At 32.9% G+C, this 25,741-nt stretch overlaps 1 protein-coding gene across 3 annotated transcripts in view; it reads left to right on the top strand.

Annotated features, from left to right (window-relative positions):
- LOC111509386 (maltase 2) overlaps nt 1–25,741 on the top strand; it is a 57,827-nt gene that overhangs the window by 9,571 nt on the left and 22,515 nt on the right. Inside the window, exons 1-2 of one of the 3 annotated variants that reach the window (XM_074177081.1) lie at nt 11,127–11,328; nt 24,735–25,072. In XM_074177081.1, coding sequence (XP_074033182.1) covers nt 11,148–11,328; nt 24,735–25,072 — 519 coding nt within the window. In that variant the 5' untranslated portion in view covers nt 11,127–11,147. Of the gene's footprint in view, nt 1–11,126; nt 11,329–24,734; nt 25,073–25,741 lie in introns of those variants that run through there. The other 2 variants (XM_023165133.2, XM_074177080.1) reach the window with 2 other exon arrangements.

The raw sequence follows: 25,741 nt of genomic DNA, 5'->3' as shown, positions 1-25,741 counted from the left end.
GTGCTTTTTTGTAAGAACTGAGATATGCATGAAATTTTTGTTTACGAGCCATATTGCCAAGAGAAAAGTTTTTGTGAAATTGTTGATGAGTTGTTTCGTATTATTGCTTCAAATTGCCACACTTAACAATAGCGACAGTTTTATTGCATATAAGGCACACTGGAACCGCTTGAGGCCTATCAAGCAGCATAAAACAATATTGTTCAGTCCATTCTGCCTGAAACCTCGTATTTTCACTGTCCTCTTTACGCTTTTTAGGATCCATATTAGCTTAGGTAAGAAAATATTATGAAAACGCAGAAAATCACAAAACAAATGAATGGTGCTCCGCGGTTTGCGCTGCGACTGACAGTCTGCTCGTGACGTAAGCACGCACAAACACACACACTCAGGGTAGATAGGAAACTAATAAAAATATCAGTGTGCTTGTAAAATAAGTACATTCTTAGTTGAATTCTATGTGTCTTAAAAATATTACTTTAATTAATAAAGGTATTGTATACCTCATCTACGTATTAATTTATACTTGGTGTATAACACATTACAATATTTGGCGGCCAAGGTTCGACCTTTCGCGGTCCGCAAACGGATCGCGGTCCACTTATTGCCGACCGTTGCTCTATAGTTTCACATATGGATGTCTCCTAGGTATATTTTGAATCCTTTTCTTAATTTTCAATGATTTATACTGTCCTACAATGTGAAATTCTCCTAAAAAGTCCCGAAATAACGACCGTAATATAAATAATTTGTATATACAGTTTGATTAACATTAATGGGAAAATAATGAATGTATTACGAAAGAAATAAAAAAGCAGGTAATTGATCTGAATTGCAGAAAATAACATAACAGTGTGTCGCATTATCTAGCTACGATTTGACTGACCCGATAACGAAAAGGTATAGTGAACCTCTCAAGTTTTCAAGGTGAATGATTCAGAATTTATGTATCAAGTTTTTTTTGGTTCTGTACACATTTATAAATAACGATGATATCAACGTAATAGAACCTTCCATTGATCCTCAGTAAGCTTTACCTTGACAACAATAGGTTATGGATATTTCAACCGTAATCACGTAATATGTACGGATGTTACTTATATTGATAGTAGGGTTTGGCGTTAATCTTTTGTGTTTTGGCGAAAAGACAACCATCCGACAAAAACATGTTATCATTTCTTGATACTTGCTCATTCAAATAAAGTAAACTGCGCCTGTTCGTCATTCATCATATTTATCATCTATCTATCTAATTTTTCTCAGAGGAGAGGAAATCTTCAAAAGACTACGTTCGTTCCGTAGTGGTGAATTTTTACCATCCGAAAACCCTCCTCAATTCGCTCCACCTTTTGAAACTGCCAGCGCTCTACTTCAATGAAAGGTGTTGGTTTTCAGTTCTTTATTAATTTTTTCCATCTATGATGATCGGTATTCACTTTCTTCATTCTCGATTATAGTTCGAATCGGCTTACAGTTGAGTTTTCTTTTCTTCTCGTTTGAAAAGAGATTCTTCGTGATATCTACACCCTCGAAAGTTACCTCCTCATATTCTTGTACCTTCCCATCTAGGACAGTAGAATAGAGTATATTTTGAATCGTTTCGTTGGTCGCATTGTGGGCAAATTTTAGATTCTATAATTCGTCTATCGCAGAGGAATTTCCTGACACATTCGTGCTTGGAGATTGCTCTCGATCTACTCGTGAATATTCGGGATAAATTGATTTGACAATTTTTCAAATTTCCTATGATTCAATTTGGTTACCGTTTTTGGTATACTCGTGTATTTTTTGTGCTTTCTCTGAATCGAGAATTTAGTGAAGAGAACTCCGGAGGTCAACCTCGCTCCTTCGGTTGGGACAATTTGGTATGCGCATAAGTGTTGACGACAGTTTTTGGTTTTGAATAAACGAGCACAAAATGGGTGCTGCATACAATTTTTTGGAGTTGGCTACACTAAGGAGTATTAGTTTTTTGAAGAATGAGGCCCTCCGATATTTGGCAAAAGCCGAGAGAGCAACGCTTCCGTTTTTTCAACTTGTAGAAATATTTTATTCACATGTCACTTATGGCTGATCTTTGTATCAAGCCAAAATATTAGGTATGTAATGCTTTTTATACGTGATTGTTACACCTTAGATATCAAAATAAATTGAGTTTTCCCTTCTAACTAGTTAGAAATACGCTGAACTCCAGTGTTTGCTATATTATTAATACCCTCTTGCTATATTATTAATACCCTCTTTGTCTTTGGCAACCACTACTGAAGCTATATCATCTACAAAACCTATCAGTGCGTAGATCCCGCCCCTTGCTCTAGTTCAAGGAGCCTGTCTTAATGTTGAGCCCAGAACCAACCCTTGCGGTACTGCCCTGTTGGTCTTTTTAGTTATTTTGGTAGCTTCTGCCTGAAAGGTTACCTCTCTATCTGAGAAGTATGACCTGATTATTCCGATCAAACTCTTTTCGCTTTTCCTCATCCATTTGTTGTCAAGGGATGATGGCACAAAGTGTACGATGTGCCTAATCATATTCTTAAACTGCATTCTGCGCAATTTGCAACAGACATCGTCCGATTATAGCTCACGTGACCTGAGTAGTCCACGAGATTACGGATGAGCCTTTCAAACTTATAATTACTTCGTCCAGCTATATTTCGTTATTTAGATACCTGAAATATAAAGAAGTAAAAGATAACCAGTGGTAGAACAAACCTGTAGTGTTCTACACTGCATTTTTAAACTTGGCTATTATATCCTATTTCACCCAATGAAGACTATTATTGCTATTATTATTATTACAATCGTTACATTTTGAAGTACAAACATGCCATGTTTCATGAAATTCCTTGCGGCCATAGGAAGGTTCCGCTTGTACACTCCATCGATGAGCAGGGATCATCCAGTGAATTCTCCCTTCAATCATCTCTGCTCATATATCCGTTCGAATATTTGGGCATTTGGGGTCAGTGTTCGTGTGTATAAGATGCTTTTAAATAACTCATAACACGAATTCATAACACAATTCTCTGGGGTAAGAACGGTCCGACCTTCGAAAAAACCAATCCGGAATCGGCTGCTTCCTGTCCAGTCACATTGAGTTTCGTGACAGACTATTTTAAACAAATAGTTACAGAACTTCAGGTTTCCAACTTCAAAATTGACAAAATTCAATATAATCTTTGAAGCCCTAGTTTTCTCCTTTGGACCTACTGCATATTTCGAGGTTCTAGGTTCAGTAGATTCGGCTGTATGTTAATATAAGAGCGGTCAATAGCTAGTAATTTATATTTTCAGTTTAAAAATACAGTAACTGAAAAATATGCCAACTGCACTAAGTAATGAATAGCTTCGAGAAACGAGTTATGTTATCTACTTATAGAGAAATTCGCAAAATTAATTCAACCGTCAACGACGTCTGCTCTCACGCGTCTGGCCGCATTCAGGTCCCGTTCTCGGCGATGGCGCCGAGAACGTCGTTTTACAGTAGATGCGACGCGTAATGGCTTAATGCGTTGCGTCAAGTTAATCTTATCGTGATAACTTTCAAACAATTCGTCCAAATATACTTAGTATAGAATGTATATTGTAAAAAAAATATCCAATTTAATTGTATTTATGGCTTAGTATTTTGCATATAGTGGCTACCACATAAGAGGTAGCCATCGCGGACTTTAATTTAGAACTGTTTAATATAAAAGGTATCGGCAGCGCACCCCAAGATAGCTTTCAGGGAACAAGACTTTTTTCGACTTACTTGATACTTATCGTTATAGTATGACTAAGATTACACGAAACCTTTATAAATTGTAGCCTATATGTTATTCAGATGTATAAGCTGTACATGTATAAGCACAGTACATGAAATGGTCAGATCATAGGGATTATGTAAGTACTACACCTTTCAGAAAAAAAAGAATTTCGAACTCTGACACGGTATCGGAGTTCAGCTACTTTTTCAATGCAGAGCCCTTACAACTTCCCGTATCAAATGACATAGATGTGGTTTTCGGTAGTTTCTGGAATCATTTTTATTGGTGCTTTGAGGTATCTCACCCCCCAAAAAAGTACCCCGCCTGTAAGGGTACAATTCAGAACCGAATGAAATTCAATCTCAGTGAACGGTCTCAAAAATATATGGATTCATTGAGGCAATTGAACTGGATGAGAAAATTATCGCACGACGAGAATGTAGAAATCAGGTATAAATCTATTCGTAATGAACTTAATAAAAGGATAAAAAAAGAGAAAGGAGAGTTCTATCGGAATATTATAAACGATTCGGACAATAAAACCAAAAAAATTTGGGAATTAGTAAAAATCAAAACTCATCAAAATAATATTACAACAAAAAGTATATCTTTGACTATTGATGATAAAAAAATCTCTGATGAAAGCAAAATATCTAATCTATTTGCGGAATACTTCACAAAAAACTTAGTGGGCAGAACTGTTAACATGTCAGATGAGGAAAATATTTGCACAACTTCTTCCTTCAATCCTTTCTCTCTCTTTTTCCAGCCTTTTGATGAGAAAGAAATAAAAAACATAATCTTGGAAATGAAAAATAAAAAATCCACTAGCATAGATGAAGTTCAAATGTCTTTGTTAAAAAACTGCCATGAATTCCTAGCGTCCTATATTGCTGATTTGTTGAACCTCTCTGTAGAATGTGGAAAATTTCCATCAGTCCTAAAAATTTCCAAAACCATTCCTATATTCAAGAGGGGTGATCCAGAAAGTATTGAAAACTACAGGGGTATCTCTATCTTGAATCCAATTTCAAAAATATTTGAAAAGGGCATGTGTATCCGAATAAATGACTTCTTGGCTAAATTCAAATCATTGACAATATGCCAATATGCCTTCCGCGAAGACCTCAGTACGGAAACAGCCACTACTGAACTCGTACAATATATTTATGACCAAATGGATGCCAATAAGTTAGTATATGGAATTTTCTTTGACTTATCCCGAGCCTTTGACACCCTAAACTATGAAATTTTAAAAATCAAGTTAAATTCTCTTGGAATACGTGGTCATATTAACGACTGGCTCATGTCATTCACAAGGGAAAGACAAATGGTAGTGAAAATTGATGACTATACCTCTGAAAAATATGAAATAGAACTTGGAACTCCTCAGGGGAGTGTTCTTGGACCCCTGTTGTTTCTGCTATATGTGAATGACCTTCCCAACTATATAAAGGAGGGAAGGCTATTCATGTATGCAGATGACACAACGATTGTGGTCAGCGGACACACTCCTGAGGAAATAATTTCGAAAATCAGAAATGTCATTGAACAGTTCTCCCGATGGTGTTTGGCTAATCACCTATTGGTGAACATTTCAAAAACAAAAATAATGGAGTTCACAAAAAGACGAGTTGACACAATGGATGTGATGGAATTTGATGGTTATACTGTTAAATGTAGCCAACAAACTCTATTTTTAGGAACTGTTTTAGATTCAAACATTCAATGGAATGAACAAATTAACACAGTCTGTGGCAAGCTCAATAAATCATTTTATGCTATCCATGCCTTGAAAGACACTCTTGACAGACATTCACTCATGAGTGTTTACTTTGGCATGACGTATTCTACACTTAGCTACAATATTATCTCTTGGGGTCAAGCCAACGAATGGGTGCGTGCTTTCAGGCAACAAAAGAGAATAATAAGATTAATATTCGACTTAGATTTTGGTGAGTCTTGTAGAGGAACTTTTAAAAGAAATAAAATTCTGACTACCACTTGCATTTACCTATTTAAAATACTTATATTCGTACATAATAACAAAACAAAGTTTACATCGAATGCTCAAATACATCAGTATAGAACACGAAACAATCATCACTTATATCAATCAAAACTCAATCACACTTACTACAAAAAATCCCCAGAATGGGCGGGTGTTCACCTCTATAATTTATTGCCAAATCACCTAATGCAACTTTCACCAAAAAAGTTCAAGGTGGAATTGAAGAAATTTCTTTCGAATAGATGTTTTTATGATCTGAATGAGTATATGAACCATACATGAAAATTGATGAGTCTAATCTTTTAATATGATGTAACAATGTATGTTGTCTCTTGTGATATTTGCGTGATACAATTTTTATTTACTGTACAATATTTCTTATTCTATGTGACGAACCTATACATTGTACAAATGGCACAAAAAGGTAATATATTATCTATCTATCTATCTATGTGAAGTTTCATCCAACTCCGTTCAGTCGTTTAGGCGTGAAAGAGCCACAAACATACATACATACATCCATCCTCACAAACTTCCATATTTATATTGGTATAAACTACAATTTAGAAAGAATTAAAGAAACTCATTAAAACGAATGTTGAGACAAAAATTAAAATAGATCAAAACGAATGTAGAGGGAATATAAACCTGACAATAATATCTATTAAAAATGTGAATGAATAGAAAACTCTTTAATCATGAAAAGGGATCCATGACGATATGATTTTTGCTTTAGATAATGTTATAATTATTTCTAGGTATTGAAACGTTAAATTTATTAATGTGAAATACGTGCGCCAGTACGGTAAGCTGACTTGATCGTGCTGATGAGTATTCTAGGAAAGTCTGAATTATTTTCTGACACATGCTGAATAAAAAATTTGTTAAACTCGGTTTTCCCAACATGATTTACCAAAAATCATGATTTCGAAGAACTCAGAAATGAATCGAAATTCTGAGAAATTGCAAAGTAGGTACATATTATGTATACTGTTTTCGAGCCGGTAGTTGAATCGAACACATTGGATCCTGGTTGACGAAGGAAAATTCTTGAAAGGTTCTGAGAAAAATGTTTGAAAGTAAGTTGGGATTTACATTGGATTTGAATCGTTGTAGAATAGTTGGAATTTACATTGGATTCGAATCGTTGAAGAATATAATGAATTTAAAAACGGATTGGGTAATTTTGTTTCACAATAATGTCTCACAACAGTAGACAGTTGTAGTTTGACAACTAACTCCCGGTAAACCTTAGCCGCGATACGTCCCAATTCTCAGAGTTGTATGAACGTAACATGATTTGAATTATATAATTATACAAATACACGAAACATATCGAATATCTTCAAAACACATGTGTTCTGAAAAAGATGCAAAAACACATCGATTTGTAATCCAAGAGCGACACCTTCCTATCATAACCTCAACTGTCATACCTCTTCCCCCACCCCTCGGTGATTATCACCCAAAAAATTTGAATAGGGAAAGTAGTAAGTGTGACACATCGCTAAAAAGGTAATTTCTTAAGTAGTTCAGCCATGCCAATTTTAGCTACCTAACTTTCGATTTTGGCGCCTTCTTGAGGAAAAAAAATGTTCCGTATTCCAAATTATGATACTTCATTAGCAAGCTAATTTGACATAAATTCGGTGACAATGCCTTATGGAGTTTTTCTAGGGGAAAAAACAAGATGGCGGCTTTACAATGGTGGACAAGATTTGCAATTATGGTCCGATTTGATTCAAAATTGATAAGTGGTGGTTTTCAGGGTCGAAAATTATGAATTGTTTTCAATGCAAAAAATCAAGATGGTGGCTCCAAAATGGCGGACGAAATTTGTAATTATGGTTCGATTTAACCCGACACCGAAAACGAATTCTTCAAAACACATGTGTTGTGAACATAATGCAGAAACACGTAAATTTTAAATCCAAGGGGGACAAATCTTATCGTTACCTCAACTGTCACACACATAAAAGCAATAATTAGAAATACAACTTTTTTGTCTCTTGAATTTTTTTCGTATCTTGCTTAGTTTTTAAGAAAAAAAAGTCGACCTAATTGCATATCCCTAGACCTCACAGGAATAATATGGGGAATTAAATGTTTCTTTTGGAAATTATCATTTTTACAATTTTTCATTACTAATTATGTAACAATAACAACAAATATTTAATAACATCAACATCTAGACTAACGAATTGCACTAAATTAAGTCTTGGAAATACCTCCTTCGACTTCAATTCAACCGTCTAGCCGCCGCATCATTGAATTTCGCACTCTTCTGAAAATACCTGGCGTATTTTTTATTATGTCACATGAATTAATAATTTTATTCCGTAAATCATCTTCACTTTGAATAGCAGTTTTGTATACCAACGCTTTAAGGTGTCTCCAGAGGAAATAATCTAAGAGATTCATTTCGGGCGAGCGAGGTGGCCTTGGGTGTTGGCCTGTTCTCCCAGTCCAGCGATTATAGTAATTTTCATCCAAAAATTGCCGTGCCACTACACTAAAGTGTGGTTGTGTGTATACGGTATTGAAGCAGAAGGAGGCCATTTCCAACAATTAATTTAGTGCAATTCGTTAGTCTAGATGTAAATGTTATTTAATATTTGTTGTTATTGTTCCATAATTAGTAGTGAAAAATTGTAAAAATGATTATTTACAAAAGAAACATTTAATTCCTTGTGAGGTTCAAGGATATGCAATTATGTTGACATTTTTCTTAAAAATGAAAAAAAGATACGAAAAAAATTCAGGAGACAAAAAAGTTGTATTTTCAATTGCTCAATTCAAAGAAATAATAGAAATTGCACAAAGGTCAGTGGCGTACATTTTTAAGTCAAAAATATTCGTTCAAATCCCGCTCGAGACACCACTGGACCTAATAAATTGAATCACGTTCGAGCTAAAGTAGCTCCTTAATGTTGTAAATACCATTGCCAAATTACAACAGAATTAGGTAAAGAATATTGAAGATATTTATATAATTTTTTTTATTCTTATTTTAACACCCTCTATCTTGAGAACAAAGGATTTACGGACCCATGTTTATATGAACATTTCGTCTTAAAATTACCTAAAGAATCGTCTGTTGAATTTTTGGTACATACTTAATCGACACCCTGTATATTGTAGGTTGTATGGTAAATAACCTAATTATTGAACTCACCGTCCAGAATGTATCTGCAAGAGTTACATGATACATGTGGAGTCCATTTTTTGTCTTGATTTTTTACAGGTTCTACCTGTAAAAAATCAAGACAAAATCAAGACAAAATCAAGATAGAAGTAAGCTTGATATGCCTCGCAAATCTTTAAATTGGTACTTATATCAAATTTTTTCTCTCTTACTTTAATAAATTTGCCGCAAATATAACAAAAGGAGCCAGCGTCTCGTTTACAACTTCTCGAAGCCATTTTGTTCAGCTTGATACAATGAAAAAAAATGAAACACGTTATTCCGCTATAATATGCAAACATATACTGTTGTCCGAAACGAGCGATGCAAGAACTACTGCCCTCCGCCCTCTTACCCCTTTTTCGACAGCGATAGCGCGCCAAGACCGACATTGAACTGGGCGCGAAAATAAAAAATACATGATATAAAATAGAATACAATGATACACAATCATTCACAATGGCATACAGTTACAATAGAATACATTACAGTAAAAAAAATTCGAATTCCAATCAACCATTCAATTCTATTCTATTCCATTCTTCAACAATTGAAGAAGAAAGGATGGTATTAGGTTTTTTCAAAAGTTTTGGTCGTTTTAGTATCATGTGTTTTTGTAGCTTCATATCTCAATACATATTTATTCTACTGTGTCGTGGTATATATTGATCAATAGAGAATTTTGTACTCTATACAAGTATATTGATGCTGTGCATTTATTTCAAAATATTATTGTTTTGCCTCCTTTCAGATTATTACTATATGATGTCACTGAGCGACTTTTGGTCCATTTGGCAATGATACTACTGCTACTGAACGCAATGTTTGACGTTGGTTACAAAATTTCGTTCTGGAGACTTTAGCTTCGATGTTGAGTCCTGAAGTGGTGCACTTACAGTAATCCAGGACGAGGATTTCATTGCCCTGCCGCAGTTGCAGTTGAAACTTTTGGAGATTATAACCAAAGAAGACCACGGCAAAACTCGGAAACCAATCAAAACACTGACGCCAGCCGTTAAAGCCTACATTCCTAGTTTTGAAACGTATTGGAGGGTCAAAAAGCTCGAATAGTTAATGCCCCATAATTTGAACGATTGAACGTTTCGAAGTCTGTTCTTCTTTGCTTTTGTTTCAATAAAACGATCCTTTTTGAAACGGATCGTCACGTGTGATGAAAAGTGGATTTTCTATGACAAGAGAATACATTAAGGACAGTGGTTGGATACTGATGAGCCACCCAGGCACTTCACAAAGGCGAAAACCCTCGAAAAAAGACTATCGTTACTGTATGGCGGTCAGCAGCTGGTGGTTTTCTTATCTGCTTTTTCATAATTTTCGATTGAAAATTACAGTGCTATTTCGATATTAAATCAAAATTTAGTGAGAAAATAAATATTTCAAATCCTAAAAATTACGGTGTGTTTGGTTCACGAAAAGGAAAGTCTTAACGAAATTTCGTAAAAAAAATGTGAAAGATAAAAATAAAATATCAAAAACTTGGTTATTTGAATTTTTCACATAAATTTTGAGGTTATGTGAAGAAAGTGTGAATACAAAAGTTTGTCACTCAACTTTTTTTTTTCATAGGATTTGTAGTTTTGCCGGAAAGTAAGATAAACAGATTTTTGCCCTTGAAAACTCAAATTCAAAATAACTTCATCTGTTTGGAATTGAAAAATCAATTAGATTTAATATATATTGTTACACCTTCATTTTTCATTGAATCGTCGATATCGTTTTAATTTGTTGAGTTCATTTGTAGGATTCCCTGTTGATTTATATTACTAGATTGTGGAAGATGGGAAACTCGAGAAGATTGAAGGATATGTCTTTCAAAGAATAAGGTTTCATGGTTTCAAGGCGAGTATAAAGGATTTGATGTCCGAAATTATCAACGTTACTTATTGTTATAGTTCCATTGTTGAAATATTTGAAAACTGATACAAAAATAGCCCTGGAAATAATTATGATTACTATCAAATATTGTCGTATTTAATGAGTTGATACTCATTAGTGTTTTTTTTTTCTAATCGCGCATTATATGAACTGATGTTGACTCGCGTCAGTGATTTTTTCACACACTTGTCAAATATAAATAAACCACTCTATAATTGGGAAGATAACAGTTTTATATCTATTAGACAATTATGCAAGTATTCGTTCGACTATAAATATTGGAAACGTGGTTCAACATAGCTTCAAAATGTATTTCTATTCAGTACTTTCTGTAGTTTACGCGATTGTTGTCAACAATGTTCATGCTTCAAAGAATGTGATATATAATGATGGTGATAGTTTGGATTGGTGGCAAAATGCGGTTTTTTATCAGATTTATCCAAGATCATTTATGGATAGTAATGGTGATGGAATAGGAGATATTCAAGGTGATTATAATGAAATAGAGTATTTTTTAATCTTCTTTCCACCTGATTCAAAAATGGAGGTGGATAGTTTTCGAAGATTCATTCATTCATTCATCTGATTTACTCCAGAAAACCAGATTTTGGTAATGAGGAGTTACAATAATTAACCCGTTGTCGCATAAGTTAAGGCATCTCTTTCATAGTTGACAATAATAATATTACCAGCTTAAAAAACAAATATGACATAAGCCATAATCACCATAATATATTACATGAATATTGAAATTTTCGAATTAGATTTGAACTTATCAATGAAATACACACGTGTGTGTATTTCTGGTATGTATAGCATACTTTTGCATTGGAATTGACAAATATGTTTCTGTAACTGTATGTATGTGTGGCTTGTTTCATGAAATTCTATACAATATTTGCCTGATTGTATAGATTTTATATTTTTCGAATAATTCATTCGATGGAGAATAATTTTCTTAATATATATCTGTAGTGACTCAAAATTTTTGGTAAATATTCATTTTGAGGGCACCCGTCGATTTTGAAAAAAAAGTTTAAATGTACTTACGTATTTTGATGTGTAGATTACCAATCCGAAAGAAAAAAGTGGAGCTCTCCCTTATTTACAAAGTTACGGCCCTTCAAAGTTCAGAAAAGGGCAACTTTTCAGCCTTCTTTTCCACAAGATAAATTATTTAAAAACACAAGCATTTATTCACTAGGTCATCTTTACACCTTATTTCTCCTTAATTGACACTGTTCAATTCAACAATCAACATTTTTCTTATAAAAAACTTAATTTAAAAACGAATGCTTCTTCTGGTGACATTCTTCTATTTCTTCTAGGTTAGTTACTAGTGACATTTCAGATTACTATTTCACATTCGTAGATTTGGATTGTTAGTTTGACGTGAGTGATTAGAAAAACCCAAAATGAATTTGAACGAAATTAATAATTTAATGAAAGTAGGAGGAAATTTATTTCTTTATTTAGTTCAAGTAGGAGTGTTTGCAGCAACAATACGGCAGCATCAGTCCTACTAACTATGCCATTAACCTTAAAAACGTAAAATACATATATATGTAAAATATATATATATATATGTATATATATATATATATATATATATATATATATATATATATATATATATATATATATATATATATATATATATGTATATATATGTATATATATATATATACATATATAAATATGTATATATATATATATACATATATATATATATATATATATATATATATATATATATATATATATATATATATATATATATATATATATATATATGAATATTTGCCATCAACGATACTGTCAAAAAATAGAAGATGATGTTATAAAAATCCATTGCCAGGAGTTAACTACTGAAAAAAGAAGTAAATTAACGCACCTTCTGTGGATATTAAATCACTTAACCTTCCAATTTTTCCACACAAAATGTGTATAATAACTAACTATGATTACTAACTACATCCCTTCTGTAACAGATAATGAATTTCGTGATAAGGTAACATATTTATGAATAATTGTTTTGATTAAGTTGACAGATAGCTAATTTGCTGTCAAAAATAAATCATTTTCAGAGGAGATTATTTTAGGGTCTGCGTTTTTACACACGTAGAAGTTGTCTACAACTACTACCTTTCTTTTTATTTTTTTCGATGTTTGCGGGACAGTATCTGTTTCGATGAAGCTTGCCGTGACACTACCTATGAATGCAAATGTTAATATTTTTGGAATAGAGGTATTCAGTAAAAACAAGCAAGTAGCAATGAGGGTTGATGGGTTTTTAATTGATGGTCAATTATTAGTTTAGTATGATAATGCGTAATTGAATTTAAATGAGTTTGTTTTTGAACAGTCTGTATTGCATTAAATTTCGGGTTTATTATAATATGGAGAACTTCGTTCAACATAGCTTCAAAATGTATTTCTATTCAGTACTTTCTGTAGTTTACGTGATTGTTATCAACAATGTTCATGTTTCAAAGAATATGATATATAATGATGATAATAGTTTGGATTGGTGGCAAAATGCGGTTTTTTATCAGATTTATCCAAGATCATTCATGGATAGTAATGGTGATGGAATAGGAGATATTCAAGGGGATAATAATGAAATAGAGTATTTTTTATCTTCTTACCACCTGATTCAAAATGGAGGTGGATAGTTTTCGAAGATTCATTCATTCACTCATTTGATTTAATACAGAAAAACACATTTTTGTAATGAGGAGTTTCAATAAATAACCCGTTGTCGCATAAGCTAAGGCTTATGGTTCATAGTTGACGATCATGATATCACCAATTTAAAACAGTTTATTGCATGATTTTCACTTAAAGGATTTTACAAAAACCGCGGCACGTGCTTCGCTATACAATAGCTTTCTCAAACATAAATTAAAACTAAAAGTTACTTCTAAATTACAATCATTTTATACTCTAACCTTTTACCTACTCGTATGCCTAATAAATACACCTGAAAAGGTCAGGTATGAATTCATTACCTATATCATAAATTTTACCGTACCGTAAATACCGTAAATATGCCTAAGTATTTTTACCTGGAAATAAACAGATTCAATAATGGCGAATTATTCAATTCAGTTTGATCGTTCATGAGATATTGAGAGTTTTTGAATTTGTTCATTTCCATACTCTCCAACAAGTTAAGTTTCAAACCTTCCTTCTGGAAACGGAGGGGCTTGTATTCATGTGTTCCTTCATGCGGGCTTTGAACGTTCTTCCAGTTTGACCTATATAAAACATCGGACATGACCCAGGACTAGGTGGGTTTCCCATTATGACACCTTTGCAGGATGAGTAAAAAGTTTATGACACCTATGCAGGATGAGTAAAAAGTTTCATTGAATTGGAAATAATTCTGTGACAAACACACCGTAAGCAATTCTGGCAGAGAATTTCATGGACAATTTGGAGAGAAAAATACACTGTAACCCACTGGTAAGAAGTTTCATGTATTGATATGAATATGTGGATTATATTCATCCTTCTATCACATTCACAATGTAGATGAAAAAGGACGACTCTATATTTTTTTTGGCTTGACAATAACAAAAGTTAACAACAAACATGATTTTTCAATTTATCGTAAACCGACATATACAGATATTATCATTCATGATTCGTCCACCCACCGTATCAGCACAAAGTAGCAGCTTTCAACAGTATGATCCACAAACTGATGATTGAGTCCTTGTCAGAGGCGAATTTCGATAAAGAACTGAACATAATGAAACAAATAGCCGTCAACAATGATTACGATAGTAGTCTAATACATTCTTTATTATCAAAAAAGTTATACAGTCAAACTTTGAAAGAAGTTTACCCAGTTCGAAGAGAAAAGGATAAAAGTTATAGAACCTTAACCTAACCCACTACAAATATTTCAGATTTTCTGCACAGCAAAAGTGTAAATATTGTTTTCAAAACCAACAACTTAGGCATACATATTAAGAATAACATATTAAGAATAACAGTTTCTAAAAATTTGGGAGTGTATAAATTATCATGTGGGTCATATCCGATGTTTTATATAGGTCAAACTGGAAGAACGCTCAAAGCCCGCATAAAGGATCACAAATATAGATTCCACATATGCCACTCATTTGATCACAGAAGGACATGAGTTCAACCATGAATACAAACCCCTCCATTTCCAGAAGAAGAGTTTGAAACTCAACTTGTTGGAGAGTATGGAAATAATCAAATTCAAAAACTCAATTTCTTATGAACGACAAAACTGAATTGAATAATTCGCTATTATAGAATCCGTTCCAGGTAAAAATAGTTAGGTATATTTACGGTACATTCGAAAAATGATATATAGTTAATGAATTCATACCTGACCTTTTCAGGTAGATTCATTAGGCGTACGAGTAGATTTTATATTTTTCCAATAATTCATTCGATGAAGAGTAATTTGAAAAAATTATTTCAGGAATTCCAAGGTAACATATTTATGAATAATGTTTTTGGTTATGTTGACATATTGCTAATTTGCTGTTGAAAAGAAATTATTTTCAGAGGAGATTAGTTTAGGGTCTACGTTTTTATACACGTAGAAGTTGTCTACAACTACTACCTTTTTTTTATTTTTTTATGTTTGTGGGACAATATACAATTTCAATGAAAAAAAGCTTGGAATAGAGGTATTCAGTAGAAAGTAGCAAGTAGCAATAAGGGTTGATGGTTTTTTAATTGATGGTCAATTATTAATTTAGTACGATAATGTGGTATTTACGTAATTAAATTTAAACGAGTTTGTTTTTGAATAGTCTGTATTGTATTCAATTTCGAGTTTATTAAGGAAAGGTAGAAAGACTTATTCTGAGAATGTAATTTATTTGGGTTGAAGATTGAATTTCAAAATGAAAAGTGTTTGGGAAAAATTATATTTATTAAGATGAATGAATCCAAACAAAAATATAATGGAAGTTATGATCGAAAAATTACGAAGGTTCAACTCCAGACAGATTGGAATCGCTTGTAGAGTTATTACTATCCTCACTGGTACTATCGTTGTCACCTTGAATATTTATAATAATATTATCTATTGCGAAATCAAGAGCAAGTTCGTGTTCGCAAATTTTATTCCACTGCTCTTGAGAAAACGAAATGAAGAATTCGTCACATAACCTTTCAACGGATTTGAAATTGAACTCCACATTGTCATCAGCCATATATTGTTTCAGTGATGCCCATACTAATTCTAATGGGTTGAAATCTGGATGATGAGGAGGCACTCTGAGTACAGTATGTCCATGACTTTCCATTATCCAATCAATTTCAAATAACTTGAATCGTGATTTATGGATTCTAATAATGAAAAAAAAAAATAAATTTTCAGCATATCATCCGTGAAATGAATGTTCCGTCATCTTAACCACTCTCTCATCTCATCTTCCCTCGAGGATATGTTTGGGCAATTTCCATACTGAACATTGTAGTATGGGGCATTGTCTATAACCAAAAGATTTTTTCTGGAAGATTGGGAATCAACATTTCTTGCAACCAATTTTTGTAATTTTCCCAATTCATTTCGCTATGATAGTCGCCCGATTTTGTGTTGGAATTGAATTTTAGATGAGAATTTTTCACAAATCTATCCATTCTCCCTCCAGCAATCACCATTTTGAAATTGGTTCAAGCAACCCTTCATTCAAAGCATCATTCCAACTCCTCTCATGTGCATGTGAAGCATGGATAAATGTTTCATCCCTATAAATTAATGTTCGACTTCCTTTACGGAATTTCTTCATGTGTCTGAGAAAATAGAAAATTTATTCGCAACTGCTGAATCGCCGATTTTTTTTTCGTTTTCCTCCATCTGAACCCTATTTCTTTCATCACTTTCCTCAGAGATTCACAAGATCTCTTTGAACCATTTTTGTCAACGAATTTTTGATATATGCGGCGTAAGGTGGAATTTTTTTCCAGCAATATAGTAATTGATTATATATGGACAAAGAAGGCCTTTGTCCAAATCATCAGAATTTGATGTCTATGTCTTTTTTATAAGGCGTTGAAAAAGAGGATGACTCACCATTTTCAGTTGCTTTCATTTCACGAGATATGCTACCCAAACATACAACCGCCGCATTTGCACAACGTTCTTGATCTTTTTTCAGGTCCATGCTTATGCCATTATCTGCTTCTCGTTGCATGAAAAAAAATTTCATTAGCAATCACTTCTCTCGCTTGACTACAAAAAACTTTCGAATTTGATTAGAATGCTATTTTCTTAAAATACAGACCTTTGTCGCGAAGTGGACACTACAACAGAAGCGCTTTTTGGATCAATGCATGTTTGCTGGCGTAATACAAGTCAATTATTTCCATCAGCATTAAAATTGTGTACTCGGGATTCGATGAAGTTGACGAAGGCCGTTTTTGCCTGGTCCTAATTGGTAAATGTCCTACTGGTAGAAGAGTGAAAACTGAATTACATTTAATATCGGTATTCAAGAACAGAAAAAAAAATCCGTAGGGTGGTACAAAATATACTATTGTAGAAGGGTTACTATAATCCTGAGGAACTTTTGCATAACATATATGATGGAATTGGTCGATACTTGATAAAAATCCATAACAAACGTATTCAAGAAACACTTTATTGTGAGATTTTTACTAAACGATTTTACAAAAACGCAACACATGTTTCGCCATACAATGGTTTCTTCGGGCGTGTCTTTACTAAATAATTCTACATATTCAATGCTAAATATACCTTATTCTACAATTTGAAGTACCTATATTTCAAGTAGCTGGTTTTTATCTCAGTTCGTAATGAATTAAATTACCTGAGTTTATGTCCCAGTTTCCACATTTGAAAAAATATTTAGTAACGGGGAGTTATTCAATTCTATCTGAGGAATTCAAGAGGAAGATAAAACTTTTGAATCTTCTTCGTCGAGGTGTTAAAATAACGGTTTGGTATTGGGAAAAAACTTTGGTAATATTCATTAGTACACCAAGGTTCCAAACAGTGCATCACAAGTTCATGTGACTCATGTCTATTGTTTTTGTAATGCTCTGTATTTTTTTATGTTGTTTGTGCTACACTGAGCATATGTGCTCAGTGTTGCAAAATGGTGAATGAATAAAATTGAAATTGTTAGGACCGGTACATTATACCATTATTTTTGTTGAATGATTTGAAAAATATGGGAGTAACAAAGTGTGGCATTGTCTTAGACGTAAAGTATAAATTCACTCTGTTAAATAGCACTAGACTAAGCTGAGAAATTGGTTCAGATAATTTTCTCTTAGTGCTAATTCGGTGAAACGACTTTCTAGATACAAAAATGAATAATGACTCAAAAAAAATGTGCTTGTCAAAATTTGTTGCAACAGTTAAAACTCCAGGACGATCACCAGATCACATGACATTAAACTTATTCTTATGAAGATTTGTGAACATTACCGTTGAAGTAAACTGACATTGAGAATAATACCACTTGCGATCAGGTCGTATATATTTGAAAACAATTTTATTGTAGATTAGGATTTTGATAAGTCATCAGCTACTCTGAAATATATGATTTTATTGTTTCTTATATTATTTGGAAGTAAATGTTACTACCTATTAGACTTCTGGAGTGCTATAATAGCGAATTGCCTCAATCAGATGACACTATTTTTTCAAATTATGATTTTTGCAATTAATTCCAATGTAATATATTTTTTGATTATACAAGAAGAAATCTATTGATTTATTTCATCACAAGCGTCTAACTTTAATTCGAAAATTAGTTTATTATTTGCAACCGTCACTCAAAGGGTGTTGAAATGTTTCTGATTTTTTTTTATAAATATATACAATATGAAACTAAAAGTTTCACTTCTTAGGTTAGTACAAGTCAGTTAGTTCAAGTTGTTGTTGGGCGATAAATATAAAAATGATAGGAAAAAACTCATGCAGATAAAGTGTAAGACTATCATAGTATTTAACTATTGAAGGACAAACGGTCAAGATAGTGTGGTAATGATTTGAATATCTGATGGAATGAAATATTATTATCACTAATGAGTTTTTTAAATGAACTATGATAATTATGTGAAAAATAATTTTTCATTTTTGAACGGCTATTGAGTTCTTGACAATATTTTTCCCAATATCGTAACTTAATTTGCTCAAGGGTATTTCGTGAATGTGAAAAATAATCCAAAACAAAATCTCTTTCTTCATTCACGATGAACTGAACGAGTTTGTTGCATAAAATGTAATGTGAAAATATTCCGATTATGATGACACTTGTCTTTTTTGAGTGATGTTAAATGTCTTTCCGGCGTTTAACGTGAAAGTAGCCTTCATAACTTCTTGTTAATTCAAAAAATGTTAGGTTAGCCACATTGGCTTGTCGGATCATTTCAGTGTGAGGCTCTTCAGCTTCCTGAAAGAACGTTCCCTGCAAGTGGCCGTTGATGGATATCTCTCAAATACTTTTACCATCAACGCTGGGATCTATATTGTCTCAAACCCTCTTCTTATTGTATATCAACGACTCATTGATGAATACCTAGAATCCAATATATTGCTTTGCTGATGACAGCACACTTGTCTGGTCATTCCATTTGGATTCCAGAACATCTGCTACGGCGGCACATCTTCACCGGCAGCAGGAGGTTGCAAATCTTAATGAGGATCTAGAAGTGATTTCGAATTGGGACGAAAGTAACCAGGTTCAATTCAATGCCACAAAAACCCAGGCATCGGTTTTCTCCAAGCAGATAAATGTCTCCGAACCGGATATAATAATGTCAGGTCAGACAATTTAGCTTTCTGCTTCAATAAGTTTGTTGGGGGTTAAAATGGACACAAATATGTCTTTGTACAATCATGTCGCTGCAATTGTAAAGGCTGCTTCTCAAAAGCTTGAAACACTGTTCCGAATCAGAAAATCAGAAAAGAGCTATCCGCCTGATTGGAGACACGAATATCACGTCCGACATTGATAGCCTAGAACATGAAAGGAGGGTTGGAGTAGGCAGTACACTTCGAACGTCAATGATTGAGAACTCTCTCATCTAGAGAACTGCGTTTATGTGGAATAAACTTCCTGAGAATATTTTTTCAAATGGATTTAATTCTCAGCGATTCAAATCTAACGTGAATCACTACGTTCGTATAAGCACCGCTCTGAGAGAGCCTTAAGAATTTTCGTTTGGTGTTTGTGTTTCCTCCTTGAACAAACAACATATTGAAAAATGAACAGTCATAGATATATGAAATGAGCTGTGAGGCCGGTGACAGAGAAACTGACATATCAAACGAGTCATTAAAATATATGGCTTATACAATGGCTTCTTCGGGCATGTCTTTTCTCCACGCCCGAAGAAGCCATTGTATGGCGAAACACGTGTTGCATTTTTATAAAATTGTTTAGTGAAAATCTCACAATAAAGTGTGTTTTTGAATACGTGAGTTATTAAAACTCGATTCAAGGAACACGTTGAACATATCCGGAAAAGTCCATTGCCGCTCAACACATGTTGGATAACGGCCATAGAATAAAGGAAAACTCTCTGAAATTGTTGAAATCGGTACATGACAATATATTTCTGAAAATTGTAATGTTATTTCTACCCGAAATTAATGATGTGTGTCTGAACGTCAACGTTTTTTGGATTTATTCAACGCCAAAGGTTCCATTTCTTCCTTTCATTATGTTAAATGTAATTTTTTCACACAAAATGTTTATAATGACTATGATTACTAACTACATACCTTCTGTAACAGATAATGAATTTCGATATAAGGTAACATATTTATGAATAATTTTTTTGGTTATGTTGACATATTGCTAATTTGCTGTTGAAAAGAAATGATTTTCAGAGGAGATTAGTTTAGGGTCTGCGTTTTTATACACGTAGAAGTTGTCTACAACTACTACCTTTTTTTTTAATTTTTTTTTATGTTTGTGAGACAATATACAATTTCAATGAAAAAAAGCTTGGAATAGAGGTTTTCAGTAGAAAGTAGCAAGTAGCAATGAGGGTTGATGGTTTCTTAATTGATGGTCAATTATTAGTTTACTACGATAATGTGGTATTTACGTAATTAAATTCATTATTTCACCAAGGATTCCAATAATCAGAATTCTCTTTCTCTGATGGTCGAGTACTGAATTAGACTTATTAACATTTTGTATTTGTAAAAATCATTCAGTTCAGTCTACTCTCGACTTCAACATTAGTTCTTCATCTACTGAAGACGTCAACTTGGTTATTAGTGTGAAGTTACCCACAACTTTTCATTCACAGTTTATGACGAGTGACGATCGAACAGGGTTTAGAATGAAATTTGCTAACAGTGTTGCCAGATTGCAAATATTGAGAATTTTACCTGTATTTCAATTTTATCATTTTAAAAACACGATATATTATTGAAACATGTCGAATAAATGAAACAGCATTCGACATAAACTCATTATATCAGCCAACTGTCCCTATAAAAGCATTAATACCAAAAAATGTAAAATTAGAGTATAATATTATTCAGGAAAAATTCATTTGTACCGAAACAGGTAGCGTATGAGATCTGGAAAATTGATTACTCGGTAAAAATTTTATGACTCGTAAAAAGTATGTCATTTGAAATATCCTGCGTTGAACAATACCGAATGCCCAGGAATGACTCATCCACAAAATATCAAATTTCTCACTTATCAAAAATAGTTTGTTAATGAAAACTTCAGAATATATTCTACGAAAGTATATCTGTCGACGTGTTTGAACAGATTTGCGTACCATTCGTTCCTTACGTGCAAAAAAATAGTTCCGTATATTCAAAACTGAATTATTAAAAAAAGTCGAATTTCTCACTTATCAAAAAAATTTTGTTGATGAAAATTTCAGAATATATTCTTCGAAAGTATATCTATCGACGTGCTCAAACAGATTTGCGTACCATACGTTCCTTCGATGCGAAACAAATAGTTCCTTATATTCGGAACTGAATTACTCAAAAAAGTCAAATTTCTCACTCATCAAAAATAGTTTGTTGATGAAAATTTCAGAATGAATTCTTCGGAAGTATATCTATCGACGTGCTCAAACAGATTTGCGTACCATACGTTCCTTCGATGCGAAACAAATAGTTCCTTATATTCGGAACTGAATTACTCATAAAAGTCAAATTTCTCACTCATCAAAAATAGTTTGTTGATGAAAATTTCAGAATAAATTCTTTGGAAGTATATCTATCGACGTGTTCAAACAATTTGCGTACCATACGTTCTTTCGGTGCGAAAAAAAATAGTTCCTTATATTCGGAACTGAATTACTCAAAAAAGTTAAATTTCTCACTTATCAAAAATAGTTTGTTGATGAAAATTTCAGAATATATTCTTCGGAAGTATATCTATCGACATGTTCGAACAGATTTGCGTACCATACGTTCTTTCGCTACGAAAAAAAAATAGTTCTTTATATTCGGAACTGAATTACTCAAAAAAGTCAAACTTCTCACTTATCAAAAATAGTTTGTTGATGAAAATTTCAGAATATATTCTTTGGAAGTATATCTATCGACATGTTGGAACAAATTATTTGCGTACCATACGTTCTTTCGGTACCAAAAAAAAATTGTTCCTTATATTTGGAACTGAATTACTCAAAAAAGTCAAATTTCTCACTTATCAAAAATAGTTTGTTGATGAAAATTTCAGAATATATTCTTAGGAAGTATATCTATCGACGTGTTTGAACAGATTTGCGTATCATACGTTCCTTCAGTGCGAAAAAAAATAGTTTCATATATTCAGAACTGAATTACACAAAAAAGTCAAATTTGTCACTTATCAAAAAAAGTACATTACGTTCCTTGGGTGCGAAAAAAATAGTAACATATATTCGGAATTGAATTACTAAAAAAAGTCAAATTTATCACTTATCAAAAATAGTTTGTTGATGAAAATTCCAGAATATATTCTCTGAAAGTATATCTATCGACGTTTGGACAGATTTGCGTACCATACGTTCCTTCGGGGCAAAAAAAGAAGTGCCGTATATTCGAAACTGAATTATTCAAGTAAGTCAAATTTCTTACTTATTAAAAACAGTTTGTTGATGAAAATTTCAGAATATTTTCTCGGAAAGAATCTCTATCGACGTGATCAAACAGATTTGCGTTCCAAACGTTCCTTCGGTGCGAAAAAAAATAGTTCCTTATATTCGGAACTGAATTACTCAAAAAAGTCAAATTTCTCACTTATCAAAAACAGTTTGTTGATGAAAATTTCAGAATGTATTCTCCGAAAGAATCTCTATCGACGTGACGAAACAGATTTGCGAACCATACGTTCCTTCGGTGCGAAAAAAAATAGTTCCTTATATTCGGAACTGAATTACTCAAACTGAATTTAAATTCGTTTGAAAATACTTATCATTATTTAAATTCAAAGCTATTGCTAAGTATTTTTCTGCTTTGTTCAGAACGATTTTTTTCAGTTTTTGTGAAAAATAGAATATATTATTCACTCCAGTTTCGAATATAAGGAACTATTTTATTCGCACCGAAAGAACGTATGGTACGCAAATCTGTTCAAACACGTCGATAGATATAATTTCGAAATATATATTATTTTCATCAACAAACTATTTTTGATAAGTGAGAAATATGACTTTTTTGAGTAATTCAGTTCCGAATATAAGGTTTTTTTTTTGCACCGAAGGAACGTATGGTACACAAATTTGTTTGAGCACGTCGATAGATATACTTTGGAAGAATATATCCTGAAATTTTGATCGACAAACTATTTTTGATGAGTGAGAAATTTGACTTTTTTGAGTAATTCAGTTCCGAATATAAGGAACTATTTGTTTCGCATCGAAGGAACGTATGGTACGCAAATCTGTTTGAGCACGTCGATAGATATACTTTCTAAGAATATATTCTGAAATTTTCATCGACAAACTATTTTTGATCAGTGAGAAATTTGACTTTTTTGAGTAATTCAGTCCCGAATATAAGGAACTATTTTTTTTGGCACCAAAGGAACGCATGGTACGCAAATCTGTTTGAGCACGTTGATAGATATACCTTTCAAGAATATATTCTGAAATTTTCATCAAAAACTATTTTTGATAAGTGAGAAATTTGACTTTTTTGATTAATTCAGTTCCGAATATGGTACGCAAATCTGTTCAAATACGTTAATAGATATACTGTCGAAAAATATATTCTGAAGTTTTCATTAACAACCTTTTTTTGATAAGTGGGAAATTTGATATTTTGTGGATGAGTCTTTCCTGGGCATTCGGTATTGTTCTATGCAGGATATTTCAAATGACATACTTTTTACAAGTCATAAAATTTTTACCGAGAAACCAATTTTCCAGATCCCATACGCTACCTGTTTCGGTACAAAATTTTTCCTGAATAATATTATACTTTTATTTTACATTTTTTTCGGTAATAATTCGATTGTCCCTCGTCCCTCGTCCCTCGTCCCTCGTCCCTCGTCCCTCGTCCCTCGTCCCTCGTCCCTCGTCATAAACTGTGAATGAAAAGTTATGGGTAACTTCACACTAATAACTTGGTTGGCATGTCGAGAAGGGTAGTGCACTTCTAGTGAATGGAAACAGTACTTGTTTGGAGTTATTTTAGGCCGGAGATTCCAGATAAACCTTTCATTCAACTTAATATTAATTTTTTTTTCGAGAAAACAATGTTGTATCGGAAATAAACTTTTGAGCTACTATAGATCTTCGTGATGAATTGATATTGATGCATTCAATTACTTTCTCCTTTTTTCACAAGTTTCCCTCTTTGTGGTAAATTTCCAGAAACTAATCTTTCCAAAAATATCTCCTTTTCCATTCAACTGCAAAAAAGTTTTTCCAAATGAATATTTTTATGTCAAAGGTATAATCAGCAAGCTGGATCACCTGAAAGATGCTGGAATAACAGCTACATGGCTCTCTCCCATCTTTAAATCCCCTCAAATTGATCAAGGATACGACATAAGTGACTATCGTAACATCGACCCTCTTTTTGGTACCACAGAAGACTTCAAAGAACTCCTAGTGCTGGCCAAAGGTATAGGCCTAAAAATAATTTTGGACTTTGTTCCTAACCATACCAGTGATATGCATGAATGGTTTATGAAATCTGAAGACAAGATCGAAGGGTTTGAAGACTTTTATGTGTGGCATGATGGTATCCCCAACGGTTTCCCTATACCAAGTGTGCCCAACAACTGGGTAAGTTTTTTTCAGAAACGAAAATTAAATAGGGAAATACAACTTTTAGACACTGAACACACAAAAACATTCCAAAATCCGTAGAGTAAGATTTTCCTGGCGATAAGCCATAATGATGAAATATCTCTTAGCAGCTAGCATGTCGATGAATTTAGCAAATATCAAGCCTGAAAAAAGAGAACTAATCAGACTGAAATGAATTAAGTGAACCATTAGAATTCCAAAATATTCGTATGTGATGATAAAAGACGAAGATTGATGTAAAAGATATGAAAAATGGATACCTATAGATTTCATTATTATTTTAACGGATACTAAACAGAAATATTGAATACTTTGTGAAGTAATCACTTCTTTGGTTCATTCTCATTCATCTTTAGAAATTTAGATGAAACTTGCCACGAATTGAACATTTTTAGGAAAATACTTCGTACTTTGTCTTAGTTTCGGAGTTAATTTTGAAAATGAGTATTTAATACTTCCGCTATGAGATCAAGTGAAAATATTTGAACAAATAGATCGAACTCAATTCTAGAATTGAAATAATTTTCTTTTTCCCAATTCTGTGTTAGAATTATAAATATTTCTATTATAAATGTTTCCTTCCTGCCTTTGGAGTATTCTCAAATTTTTTTTTGTATCAAGATGTAGTAGTAAAAAGTCAAAAAC

The sequence above is a fragment of the Leptinotarsa decemlineata genome, unplaced genomic scaffold, assembly GCF_025532065.1.
Source record: "Leptinotarsa decemlineata unplaced genomic scaffold, Ldec_3_MD MMD2_tig00002159_RagTag_RagTag, whole genome shotgun sequence".
In the NCBI taxonomy this organism is placed as follows: domain Eukaryota; kingdom Metazoa; phylum Arthropoda; class Insecta; order Coleoptera; family Chrysomelidae; genus Leptinotarsa; species Leptinotarsa decemlineata.
The sequence above is the reverse complement of the archived record's forward strand: the minus strand, read 5'-3'. Positions and strand labels throughout refer to the sequence as shown.